The sequence below is a fragment of the Colletotrichum tamarilloi genome (genome assembly GCF_030869305.1).
Source record: "Colletotrichum tamarilloi strain Tom-12 chromosome Unknown Scaffold_213.1, whole genome shotgun sequence".
In the NCBI taxonomy this organism is placed as follows: Eukaryota; Fungi; Ascomycota; class Sordariomycetes; order Glomerellales; family Glomerellaceae; genus Colletotrichum; species Colletotrichum tamarilloi.
In genome coordinates, this window is record NW_026849597.1 from 16,895 (window position 1) to 31,056 (window position 14,162).

At 36.8% G+C, this 14,162-nt stretch overlaps 3 protein-coding genes across 3 annotated transcripts; 1 reads left to right on the top strand and 2 right to left on the bottom strand.

Annotated features, from left to right (window-relative positions):
• Positions 1 to 230: 230 nt before the first annotated feature.
• CTAM01_16334 (uncharacterized protein) lies at positions 231 to 726 on the bottom strand (the record flags this gene model as incomplete). The annotated part of the gene is made up of 3 exons (XM_060532327.1): positions 231 to 382; positions 443 to 562; positions 636 to 726. 3 exons carry the CDS (start codon positions 724 to 726, stop codon positions 231 to 233), a joined length of 363 nt encoding a protein of 120 aa, XP_060373097.1.
• A 3,637-nt stretch (positions 727 to 4,363) lies between these two features.
• CTAM01_16335 (C2 domain-containing protein) lies at positions 4,364 to 6,002 on the top strand (the record flags this gene model as incomplete). Its single annotated transcript, XM_060532328.1, has 4 exons — positions 4,364 to 4,415; positions 4,494 to 4,768; positions 4,830 to 4,901; positions 4,968 to 6,002. 4 exons carry the CDS (start codon positions 4,364 to 4,366, stop codon positions 6,000 to 6,002), a joined length of 1,434 nt encoding a protein of 477 aa, XP_060373098.1.
• Positions 6,003 to 6,107: 105 nt separating this feature from the next.
• CTAM01_16336 (uncharacterized protein) lies at positions 6,108 to 8,033 on the bottom strand (the record flags this gene model as incomplete). The annotated part of the gene is made up of 1 exon (XM_060532329.1): positions 6,108 to 8,033. The coding sequence occupies one exon, from the start codon at positions 8,031 to 8,033 to the stop codon at positions 6,108 to 6,110; it is 1,926 nt and encodes a 641-aa protein (XP_060373099.1).
• Positions 8,034 to 14,162: the final 6,129 nt, after the last annotated feature.

Consider the following 14,162-nt stretch of genomic DNA (forward strand, 5'->3'; position numbering starts at 1 on the left):
GTGTTGTGCCAAATATGTTGAATATTCCTCTACACACCCAAGGCTGAGACAGTGCCGGAGACTTTTGCCTTCCTCGGCAGTTGCGCGAATTTAGTGTTCAATGCCCTTCAGAAGCTCTTCAAGGCTCCCAGATGTGACGACGGTCACCTTCTCACATAGCTCGGGAGGGCATACTTCCTCATAAGCCTTGATGGTGGAAAGTCAGTGTCTTGGTTTCTCAATCCACACTATTATTCGGTGCCTGCAATCTGTTTTCCAGGCTTGTTGCAACAGTCTTCCTTCAATGGTACATGTCGGATCACAGAGGCGGCCAGCGTGGTAGGACCCCAGTTGAATACCGTCGGGGTCAACGGCGCATTCTCGCGAAACTGATGAAGATTATCTAAAGTTCGCGGTAAGCATTAACAGCTGGTTTTGCATGTAAACTACCAGAAGCAAATACCTTCAAAACGAGTGACAACGTCCAAAATAGGCGCGCCCCTTTGGCCGAACCCCACGCCAGTCACATTCCAGTGGGTGCCGTTCATTCGGTCAGCGATATTTGTAATTGGTTGGTCCGGGCCTTGAAACAAAATTGTGACGAATATTTATCAGTACCTAAGTGATAAGCACTTGGTGGTACGAAAGCATTGTACTGTGAACATTGACGCCGGCCCTGACAAGTGCGGCGGTGTAATTCCGGAGTTCCTTGTCAACATCAACAGGGTCATAGTGCTCCGCAATCATGTATGGATGATAGGCAGGAAGTCACCTGTGTGTTGTTAGTCGAACGCTCTACTTCTTGAGGGATCTATGCGGTTCTCACGTATAGAAGACGTTCACTTCACCGCATCCAACGTTGGAAGGGTAGATGATTTGGGAGAGTCGGAGCGGTCCCGAAGATGCAGTCGTGCTCCCCAGAAGCACGAAGGTGAAGATGGTCTCCAAAGAGTATCTCATGTTGAATCTCGATTCTGTGAGGGTGCTAACTGTAGCTTTGACAGTTTGATGATGATAAGTTGAAGTCAGACGGTGGAGTATAGTAGTTGATGATGATCACAGCTCATCAAGCACCGATTTTAAGGATGACAGCCACGCTTTTGTAGTCAAGTATCTTTACTCCATCCGTTGACTATGTTAATTCATCGTCAACTGATGGCATGCCCCTTTCTTCCAGCCGATGAGTAATCGGCACAGCTTGAATCGAGACGTCGCGAAATCATTGCACAAAAGTTGTCAGCCTTGTTAGGCAGACTTACAAGCCCGATACGTAATAAGTCGCCTGCATATCCCGGAAGAGAAGTTCAGTGTACCTTGTTCATGTCAAAGAACCTCTACCCTGGTTGATTTGCAGAGTGGCGCACCCACGTCCTAGAATTCTGTGTGACCTAAGCGCTCTGCAATATCTTTATGACGCCATGGAGCCTGATTCAGTGTCGATCCAATCAGGTGTTGTATTCAATTTTAATCAACTCATTCAAAGGATTGCAACATTTGAGCAAGTCTAGAGTCAGTAGCTAGAGTGATATGGAGCCCTGAGGGAGGACCTAAGCAAAGTCATGAAACTATCCTCAACTCGGCAGTTGATGGCTGTTCTGTCCTATCTCCAAATATTTTCACAAGGGTCTTCAAGCGACTAAACGGTTGAATGGGCCCCCTAGTCAATAAGACATCCTGCTCATATTGTTATAGGCACTTTTGAACCGTCTACAGCCCCGCAGGCCGCATCCTTCGGAGGTCATCAGGCAACACTGTGGGACTTCCGAAACTTTACCGGGACCGAGTCGGGAACCTTTCATGACCGAGTGCTACATACCCCGTTGCATCGTAAAACTTCAAGGCCCTCGCTGATCGATTGAAGAGAGCTGCTACGATAGACCAAGTGGATTTGTAAGATTTTGTCAGAGTCCTCTAATGAAAAGGAAATGATCCTGCAAAATGAGACCACTACACCATTTGTAATCGATCCAGCTCCACGGAGTTCGAGAGCAAGCATGAACGTGCTGTCTTTCATGGGATCTCTTAAGGGAAGAGAACGAAATTGACGGCCTTCACAAAGTGAGGGTATAGAGTCAATCCATAGTCTGTTCGACGAGGAAGTAATTTCTACGTCTGCTCTCACATTCTGCGAACAACTACGTGCGTTTCTTCACCATGCTTGTCCAATCTCTAATGTGGTTGATGGTCACAGCTACTAGATACCAGCGATCTGATCGACCTACACTGAATTTCGACTTTCCATCGAACCCAAAAGTCCAAAGATTCAAGGTTCATGTCCATGAATCCTTTCTGTATGATACCTTGCAGAAAGTACGATCTTATAGACCTACACATGGCCTGTCTTCAGAATGGGATACTGAAGGACCTCCCGCTGGGAATCTGAATGGCGTTGCGGAGTACTGGATCAACCAATACGATTGAAAGAAAGTTGAGAAAAGGCTCAACGACGATTTCGATCACTATGCAACGACTGTCCCGGGCGGCGAGAGTTACCCATAGCCTGTACCGCTGCACTTTATCCATCATGTTTCCGCCAACTCCAATGCCACACCACTACTCCTCCTTCACAAATGGCCATCAACGAATCTAGAGTGGTCAAAAGTCATCAAGCCTTTGTCAGAAAATTACGAACAGTCATTTCACATCGTCGCACCGGATCTACCTGGCTTTGGATTCAGTCCGGAGCTAGAACACCCCGGGCTAGGATTGCGCGAAATGGGATCAGCCTTCGACACCTTGATGCACCAGCTCGGTTACGAAAAGTAAGGAATAGTCACTACGGACCTCGGATGGGTCACCGGAATGTGAATGACCATGGATGTCCGTGATAGTATACTTGGTCACATGTGCGACTTCTTTATCGCTGAGCCAACCACTGAAGACCGGGCTCGACTGGGGCAGAATCACACCACCGACGAGGAAACTCTTTACATGAAATCTATCGACAAATGGTTTAGCTCCCATTGGGCACATTCCGTAGTTCATAGATAGAAACCTCTGACTGTATCCCAAGTTCTGGCTGATAGTCCGATTGGTCTGCTTGGCTGGTTCTGGAATGTCAACTACGCCACTTCCAATGGCTACCCTTACACCGAGGAAGAGCTCATCACGGATGCGATGATGATGTATATACCGGGGCCATACGCAGGTATTCGAGCTTACCTGGGATTCCAGGTTTGCCATCCCGTTTTGAGGGTGATTCTTGCAAGCGTCGTAATCATTGACACCTACCTTATGCTAGTCACAATTTCCCCACACAGACGTGCCCACGAGGGTCTCTCAATGGAGTATGGGCGATGGCCCGTTCCCTGACGTTGGCAACTTTGGGTTCGCAGTAAGTTCTATCAATTGCGGAACACGTGTGTCCAGACATCAAAATTGACTTTCGACAGCCAAGAGAATGGGTCGAAAGATCCGTTAAATTGGTGTTTCTCCAGAGACATCGAGTTGGCGGGCATTTCCCAGCTGTCAGTCACCCCGATCTGTGGATGGGTGACGTGCGGGCTTTCTTTTCCGCCCTACGCAAGTCGTCTTCAGTGGAAAAAGATGAGCTCTAGACCATTGTCAGTGAGGCCGTATAAACACCACGACGAGGAGACTCGTTGAGTGGCTGTGTGTAAAATTCAATGCACATGTGGAACGCGATCCAAAGAGTATCTAATGAAACACGATCTTCGCGAATTTCTAAAGTCCTTGTTTTTATCGCATAGTCTAGACCGAAGTCTTTGGCATCATACCCTATTATTAGCCTTCAACGGTTCATCTACTCACCTGTAAAATGGTCCCGCTGCGTGTCTGAAGCGCTGTTAGCGTGTCCACGTATCATGCCGCAACGCCACCGAATTGCAGCACCAGCCACTTCCCGTCTCTCCACGACTGGTGCTCAGGAGGAACCTGCAATATCCAAGACAGCTGTCATTGATCCAGACATCGAAGCAAGTTCTCCCTGGAACTGGGGTCGACAAGCGGTGTGTCAGCGGCTGAGTGCAGAACCCCGCGCGGGCAGGGATACAGACCCAATGATAGAGCTCAAGGGCAAACTATGCCAAGCAAGCTTGTATGACATCCAGTGATCTCCGCAGTCTAACAAGTGACGTCAACCCACTTTCCATGTTCACTGCCAAGGAACACGAATAACAAGCCACCGCGTAGTCTGGGCATCAAATGCGCTCACCCATCAATTTCCCCTTTGATGTTGGGCTTCAGCTGGAGTGTTCTTGACATTCCCCTGATTGATCCACCCTCTAAACGGGCTGACCCACTCTCGCGTTGACCCATTGATATATCATCATTATTCCTCAAGGCCTCTGGTCTTTCATCAACGAATACCGCTTTACTCTCCTCTGCATTATTCACTTTTCTGAATCCAGCATCCTTATTCAAAATGGCAGGAATCGTAGATAAGTTGACCGCCTCTGGAGGCACCGAATCAGCAGGTAGGGCACAACGGACCCATTCCCCGGCTACAGTCCCTTATTTGTTTGTTCGGCATGTTGTGTCTAACATCCCGTCAGGATTCCTCAACGATATCATCGAGCAGCTATGGCCAAACATCAATGTTGCCGGCTGCAGGATGGTAAAGGAGATTGTGGAGCCCATGTTCGCTACGATGCTTCCTGGCCCCCTCGCGAGCCTCAAGTTCGTCAAGCTGGACCTCGGGACTGTTCCCATGCAGGTAGCAGAAGTGGACGTCCACAAGGTTGACAACGGCGGTATCAAGCTTGACATGGACGTGATTTGGGAAGGAAAGAGCGACATCGAGCTCGATGGCAAGATGGTGCCCAAACTGGTAAGACCCTGATACGAAGATGACCGCTTGACTCGCGCATAGCTAAAGCAGACGACGACAGGGTATCGAGCATGTTCATCTGAAAGGCAGACTTTCCATCCTGCTTGCACCTCTAACAAATATCATCCCCTTGGTATGTCATTTTTACATGACTTCTTAGATAAATGATGCTGGTATGAGTGCTGACTTGAAAATTAAGATTGGAGCTGCGCAAGTCGCCTTCATCAACCCACCAGAACTCAAACTCGACTTCACCAATGCTGCGAACATCGCAGACTGGGCCTTGGTTGATAAGGCTGTGCGCAAGGTCATTCTGGACATCATCGCCTCGATGGCTGTGCTCCCCAACCGTTACCTTGTGAAGCTTGACAGCAACAATGACTACTTCAGAACATACCTGCCTCATTTGGGCGCCCTTCGCCTGACTATTGAGAGGGCAATTGGTATCAACGGCCCAAAGAAGAGTGGCGCCAAGAGACTGTTGGCCAAGATTGTCAAGGATGTCCCCGACTGCTACGCGAAGGTGAACGTTGGTGCCGAGGAGGAATGGCGCACTTCCGTCAAGAAGAATGATCACGACCCGGAGTGGAACGAGACCCATGACTTCCTCGTCGCAGACTACGATCAGCGCATCTTTATTGATGTCCAGGACGATGATCTTGGCGGCGATGACGATATTGGTATCGCGACTACTACGGTCAAGGACATTCTGCTCAATGGCGGCTCCCAAGAGTTGGCTCTTACCCATAAAGACGAGCCTACTGATGCCAAGATCGTCGTTCACGCAAAATTCTATAACTTTGTCGACAACGCCGAAGTCATCACATCCACTCAAAGTGAGAACGAGCATCAAATCGTCGGTCTCGCAACGGTCCTCATCGCCAGCGCCCTCGGATTACAAGGCCAGCGCGACGAGCTTAACCCCAGTATCAAGGTAACATGGGGCGCAAAGGAGTTCCGCACTGCGGCCAAGACCTACAGCCCGGGAACAGATATCTTCAACCCATCTTTCGACCAGGCGTTCAGGATCCCTGTGACGGCGGACATGCTGGCCAACCCCGCCAACTTCAAGATCTCTCTGCTCAACAAGGCTGACGAGACTGGTTCTGTTGAGATTCCTTTCCAGGATGTTCTTCAAGCGCCTGGCTTGATGAAGGAGGAGAGCTTCGATGTCGGATCTGGAGCGACTGTGAGAGCCAGTATCTCTCTTCGCGGATTGCAGGTTGCGCACTAATTAGCTCATGATTTGACGAACATGTTCATGTATAACTACACGATAATACACGATTGAATGATATTAATCAAAACGAGACGTGTCTTATGATGAGAGAAGATCGATTTACGTGAGATTAAGTGTCTGTAGCTCTATGGTTCCCTGCACGAGCTCGCCATCCATCATGCCATGAACGTACGCCTCGCCAACGATTTGGGAATGTCTGGTCCAAGTACGTGAACGGGTCGAAGTGATGAACGGTGCGTCTGCGCCAATAATTATCCACACATCATCGCCTACTGATGCTGACATTGGCGCAAGTCCGACGTATCCTCCATCGGTTACGAAAAGGCATCTCCCAACCAGTTTGGCAAGGGCAACACTCATGTACTTCATGCCCTCGGAATACTTTCCTTGTCGCAAAGCTTGGTATGACATGAACATTTTACCAGATGCCCTTTCCGTCTCCCAGTTGTATGCAAACTCTCGATCAGCGATGGGAGTTCTCCACAACGCCTCTCTCAGTGCTTCATCCGTTTTGTAGACTGTATTAGTCCCTGCCAGTGTGGAACCAAGATCGTCGAGCCATCTGATAAACAATGACTGTTGAAGACTATCTGCCTCACCGTCCAACCCATTCAATCTTGCGAAAGGCGCTCCTTGTTTGACGATCTTGCCGACTTTCATAGCCTTCAACGATAGCGAGTACGTATTGAATGGATTCTCATCCGAGAATGCCGCTGATAGAGACTGTGAGAGTGATCCGGAGGCCGTGTATGCTCTTTCCCTATTTTGGCCTCGGACCATAAAGATGGATGGGACGTGTAGCGGCTGCGCCAGGAATTTCGAGGACCAGTCGGGTGCCCATGACGGTTTGCCTAGATTCATACCCGCGAAATAGCTGTGTACCCCCCCTAGCCCTGCAAATGATAGAATTCTCGGGCCGTAGTAGATCAGACAGGCTTTGGCTACCTCTGTCCGAATCGTTTGCCAATCCTTGTTGTACTGGACTGGAATGAACGGGCTCAAATCCGGGCTAATCAGGCCTAACAGCGAGAAGACATAGTCTCGTTGATCGGAGGCCTGGAGTTGAGCCTTGTTTGCCATTCTTGAGAGTAAAGAGAAAAGGGCGAAGAGTGAAGAGTTTGGACGAGTGAAGGCCACTGGAGTAACCCTATCGAGAGACGCCGTAAGAAAAGCCACCAGCGTGGAGCTGTCTCGCCTCCCCGTGCCTGCGCCGACAATGTTCAAATAGTCGCGCACACCACAGAGCACCCAAAATCCGTTATAGAATGCATCCCAAGAGGTCCAAGTATCACCGCAACAGACCACACAGTCTTTTGACAGCACGCGTTCCTGAATCACCCAGACGCGCTGGAACCACGCTCGCTCGAATAAAGAACCGATAGCGTTCAATCTTGCTGACTTGTTGTGACAAAGCTCTCCGATTATCCCTCTGAGCACGGCCTGGACTCTATCGACAGTCGGATTGACGGCGATTTCAGTAAATGGGAATTCGGACCATGACATGACAGCAAAAGCCCCCGAGTCTACCAACTTGTTTAATTCGAAAAGAGTGTTCATTGCCAGATCACTGTCCAAGCTTGTCAGACCGAGCCAAACAAAGGTTTTGGTAGCGTAGCGGTAGATTTCTCTCATATAAGACACCTGTTGAGCTCTCTCTGCTTCGTTTTGCTGGTCGATACACAAGGCATCGATCCAAAAGGTTGATCCGAGGTTCTCGCCAATTCGTCGAGAAGCCAATTGCCTCAGAGCTGCTTCTAAGTTTGTGGTAACTTGAACCCACTGGTCCTCCACTAGGATGTCCTTCGTGATCTCGGCATCTCCCCATGCGTATGAAACCGCCACGTATGATTGCCTCTCGTTGAGGCTGGCGTGTTTCAGACGACAGCGAACGGGGAAGTCCGCCGTAGACCCCGGATCTTCTGTCTCCAGAGGTGCTATGTCGATGAGGCGAATTTCTTTCTTTTCTGGATCTAGCGATTGATATAGGAAGGACCGCAAGCTGCTGGTCATCTGATGTTCGGTCATTGGCCGCGATGAAAGGCAATAGCGAGATAGGTGACGTGTCGTTGAGTGAAGTACTCCGGCTTACAGTCCTCAACTGCCTTCTAATTGCACTTACTTTCTTCAATTGTGACTTGAAAAGGGGCAATACTCATAATGGTCGCTTTTCTGTGGCTCTTCAACAGATTGGGTCTGCTCGTTGCAGCAGCAAGATTTCTAGCGCTTTGCTGTGCCCCTCTCTCACAAGGCAACTCTGCTGACATGTTGCGGTTGATCCGACCAATCATGGAACGCTGCGATAACCAGTCGTCTCGTCGTGCGGGTATGATTGGTTGTGTTCTCCAAGTAGTGCGTCGGCCACTTTACTATCCGTATTCCGCACCCTCGAGATACGATACCTCCTATTTCTTAAGTTAGCTCTGGTATACAGACACAAAAGGTGTCGTAGAGTCACTATAGGGGTATTAACGTATATAAAGAGAACGGTTATTTATTAAAAATAAGAAATAAGTATAATACTCGCTTTAATATAGAGGGTATAAGCGAAGTAGGCCTTAGTAATTATATAATTAAGGTTATATAATATATAATAAGGCTATAAATAGTTAAAGCTATTATAATATACCCCCCTAAATAAAAATACGTTTAAAAAAAGTGTACTTAACTACTTATATTATTATAAAAAGGTCTATTAAAAATAAAAAACTAAATATTAATATATAAAAATTTATTTATAAAAGGAATTATAAAGTAAATTAGTCTATATATAGAGTTATAAACGAGGGGTAAATTAGCTATAAATTAACCTCTATATTCGTTATTATAAGTAATCTTAAGGTTATATTATTAATAAAAAGTATAATTAATAAACGGCTTTTTATTAGCTAAATAATTAATTTATAGGTTAAGGGTAGTAAATATATAAATTTTTTACTACTACTTATAGTACTAACTTTTTTTCCCTTTTTAACTTATATTTATATTACTATTATATATATATACCCTTATTTTTTATTTTTATACTTACGTTCTTATATATATATATTATTAAAAAAAGGATTTTAGTTAATAATATTATTTTATTTAGATATTATTAAAACGATTAGTTAAAAACTGCGCTCGTATTATTATAATATAAGAAGTTAAAAAATATAAGTACGAGGCTATAATTTTAAAAAAGAGTAATAGCTCCCTTAGCCCTTTTTATAAACTTAAAATAAGTAAATAATATTTTTTTATTTTATATTTTAATTATAATATAGCCTCGTTTATTTAATATTAATTTAATTACTTTATTTAATAAATAATAGCTTTATAACTAAACGAGTTATTTAAAAAAATAGTAGAAGTAAAGAAAGTTTATAACTCCCTCTCTTATTCTTTTTTAAAAATTAAAAAGAAGTTTTTATTTTTTAAAAAGATAGTATAAGTAAAAAGGGTTTATAACCCCCTTTTTTTACTTTTTCTTAAATAAAAAAAAATAACTTTTTTTAAAAAAATTAAAGAAGTAAAATAAGTTTAAAGCCCCCTCCCTTACCTCTTTTTAAAAAATATAAAAAAGTTAATTATACGTATAATACTTTTTTATTTATTATTAAAAACGTATAGAGTATAGAGGACTTTCGTAGTATAATACTTTAAAAAAACTACTAATACCTATAAAAATAATATAAAATACCTCTTTTAATTAGGTTAATACGGCCTTAATTAATAAAGTTATAACTAAAAAAAGAGGATAATATTAGCTAAATTAAAAAAGTAAATTTCTTAATCGTTTTATATTATTATATTTAAAAATAAATTACTAAAAAAGCTTTAGTTCGATTTTAAAAAGTATATATATAATTAAAATAAAAAATCTGCGCTCCGAACTCTTATTTTTAATCGGGGCCTTTTCTCCTTATATTTTATTTTAATTAGCCCTTTTATAAATATTTATATTTAATTAGTTCTAAAAAAGAACTATTAGGACTAATTACTTTACTTTATTTTAATTATTTCCTAATTTCTTTTTCCCTAATCTTTTATAAAAAAAAATTATTTTAAATTAGTCCTAATTACTATATATAGTTAATTATATTAAGCCCTCTATTTACCCTTTTTTTTTATAACTACTTTTTTTATTTTTTTTACTAACTTTACTAACTTTACTTAGTTTTTATCCTATTCTTCTTTAATAATTTCCTAATCCTAACTTTTATTACCCTAGTTCTTTTTAGCTTTTTTTATTAATAATAATATTTAAAAAGTATAAGTTAGAGTTATATATATAGTTTTTATAATCGGGTCGTTATATTAATTAATTTATTATTCTCTCATATTCTTATTAATATCAGCTTTATTTTTATATATATTATAATACTATAAAAAGTCTTAATAAAACTTAGCTAGTTCTTAATATTAGCGTTTATTATTTTTTTATATAGCCTAATTATACTTAGAGAGCGTATATTTAATAACTTTTTATTTTAACTAAACCCTTAGTATTTTAATTAAAGTCCTTATAATAGAGCTACTCTTATCCCTAATTAAAATATTTAAAAAACTACTTTTTTAATTATTTAAACTAGCTTTATTAAGAGCTAAACTAAAGTATAATAATAATTTAAATAATAATATATTTAATAAAGACTACGTAACTTAATAAGTCTTAGGGGTATTAATTAAGTATATAAATTAATTATTAATAATAGCGTTTAAACGCTAATTAATAGCTTTTATTAATTTAATTGTTTATAAAATCCGATTAGGGTTACTACTTATTAAGGATCCCTAAATATTCTTTAGTATTTTTAAAAATTAAAATAATAAAAGCGACTTTTTAAAAATAATAAGCCCTTATTTAAAGCTTTTAATTATTTTCTTTATTTTTTTAAAGTACGTAAGATTAATTAAAATATAATAGCTATAATTATAAAAGTTATAAATTTTTAAATCTTAGTTAGTAAATCTAAGGCTAAGTAAGTAAAAACCGGATTTTTAAGGAATTTATATTTTAGGGGCGTTGGTTATAACGTAGTTAGAGTTATTTAAGTTAATATAAAGCCTATTTTAAGAGTCCTAATTATATATTATTTTTTTAAAAAACTTACTTAGGGGAGGTCTTATTATATTAAAAAAGTAATTATTATTATATTAAAACTTATAGCTAATTTATTAAATCTAAGCTACGTAGAGCTTATTATTAAATAATTTAAAGTATTTATAAGTTATTTAATATAAGTTATAAATTAAGTTAAATTAGCTATATCGGACCGTATTATAAAACTACTTAAGTATATATAAACTATATTCTTATTTACTTAGTTATTATACTATAAGGATTATATAAGTATTTATATTAATTAGTTATTAAATATAAAGAAGCGTATCGATTTAATTATAAAAAGCTTTTAGGGCTTAGATATTATTAATAAATATCCTCTTTAAATACTTAAAAGCCTATTTCGAATTATATTAATAAACTATATTATCTTATTAATTAATAATTATTTTTATAAAATAGCCTAGATTATTAGTATAAAAAAAGAAAATTATTAAATATATTAAAGTTTTAATTTTTTATATAGTTTTTTAGGTTTAAGGGTTTAGGATAGGGGTCTTATTTAATTTAAAAGTACTCTCTTATTTCTTTTTAATTATAACTATATTACGTATTATAATAAAGTTTCGTATTATAACCTCTATTATAAATCTAATTTCGTATTTTTAAATCTAATCTTTATATAATAAACGTTTTTAAAAGTTATAATAATTAATTAAGACCTTTATTATTTTATAATAATCCTAATTTATTTAAATTTTTTAGTCTTTTAAACTTTTAAAAGCCTTAGGGTACTAATTAAAAAAAAGAAGTGCGTTTTTTATACTAAGCTATTTAAAATAGTTAAATTTAAGAAGGGTTAGGATTATTTAAAAGAAGCTAGTTTAATTAAATACTAAGCTTAAGTAATAATTAATATGCGCTTTATATTAATAGTTTATATTAAAATTAATAAACTAAGAGTTCTTAATATTTATAATAGTTCTAGGGTTAGTTTTATTAAAAATAATATATTTATTTAGATCTTATTTTCTTAGTTAATATTTAGTATTATTTTCGAAGCCCTTTATTATAATTGGACCCTAAATTCGTACTACGTCCTTTTTATTATTTACTTTAAAAAAAAAAATAAGAAGTAAAGAGGCTATTATAAATAGCTAAGTTAGTATTTATATAATAAATTAAGAAATAAAAATTAGGGGAGGTTTAATTAATAATAATTATAAAAAAGTAGTATTTTAGGTTTAAAAATATAAAAAAAGGCTAAAGAATATCTAGGTTAAAGATAGCTATTTAATAATAATAATAGTAATTAAAAAAAGAAAAAAAAAAGTTAGGTAGCTAAGTAAAAAGCTACTTTTTTATATTAATTATAAAGCGGCCTCCGTTAATTAAAAAAAAAGCGCTAAATTATAAATAATAAAAAAGCCCCGATTTATAATTTACTCCTTTTTCTTTTTATATAATAGCTATAATTTAGTATTAATTAACCGAGAGGTTTATAATATTTTCCTTTTTAATACCCTAAGTTTAAAGAGGAGTATATAAAGGCCCTCCCCTAATCCCTCTATTCTTTTTTATTTTTTCTTTTAAATAATAGCTTTTTAATTATAATTATCCCTTTTTACTTAGTCTCTTTTCTTTTTTTAATAATATAATTTACTTACTTATTATATTTAATACTTTAATTATTAATAATGCGTATTAAATTATTAAAACTACTTATTATAATATCTAGCTTTAGTAATATTTTTTTTTTATTTTTAAAAAAGCTTATTTTTAAAAAACTTAGGGCTATAAGTTTTAAAAAGTTAGTAAAAAGTAAATTATAATAAGTACTATTCTATTTAATCCTTTTAATTCTAATCCTAATTTAATATTTTTCTTTTTTAAATCTTTAAAATTACTAATTAGTTAACTCTTTTTAAATTAGTTAAAGAGTTTTATACCGAATTTTATATTATAAATCCTTAGTTTAATAAATATACTAAAAAATAAATAGCTTAGAAGTTTTAGTAATTAATTACGAATTAGAACGTCGTTAAGAAGTACGTTAATAAATTAAGTATTATAAATAGATCGTTTTTATAAAGCCGTCGGGTTTTTATTAATTATAATTATATTAATTACTTTAGCCTTTTATTTTAATAATTAAGTAAATAAACCCCTATTATTAATTCTTTACTTATCTAGGCTTATAATATTTAAAATACTATACTTTATAACTATTATGCGCAGTTTTTTAAAAAATATATTAATTTTAATATTAAAGAGCTAATTAAAAAAATAGTCCCTTATTTTAAGTACGTTTTTTTATTAAATTACTTTAATAATCGATATAGTAATTATATACATTTTAAAAACGAAAAATATTATTTTAAAAAGAGCTAGGGTTAGTAAAATATTAAAAAGTCCGGGGCCGATCCTAAATAAGGCTATTATTATTATTATATAATAAGTAATAATAAGGTAGTATTTTTAATCCTAGTTAATATTAGGAGAATTAAGACTTTAGTTTATATAGTTTTTATTAGATTGAAGCCGCTAAGGCTAAAGAAAATAAATATAATTCCGTTTTTAAAAACGCCCCTCTAATATACCTTATTAAAAACTATACGTTTATAATTTATAAGGGTTATTAATATTTAAAAATAAAATAAGTAAAATAAAAAGCTATATAAGCTAAGTTAAATTCTAAATAGGCTTAATTAAATAAGGAACTAAGCTTAGATATTTAAAAAGAGGGGTAGGGTTTTTTAATATAATTATATAATTAATAAATAGGGTTATTAAGTTTTTAATTATAATAATTAAAAAATAATTCTTTTTTTTTATTATCCCCTTATATTTTTATTCCGGATTTAGGTAAAGAGATAATTAAAAAATTAATAAGATTTGGTAATATCTTTATAAAATAAATATTTAATAAACAAAAATTCGTAGCTTATACTAAAAATTAGTAATAATAAAAAGTAATTTACTCCTCTTAAAAGGCTTTTATTTATAATTAAGTTTACTTAATAAGTAATTAAGTATCCTCGTCCCTAAAGTCTATTATATTATTATTATAGTTAAGAAATAGGATCGTAGTATTAATTATATTATTTTAT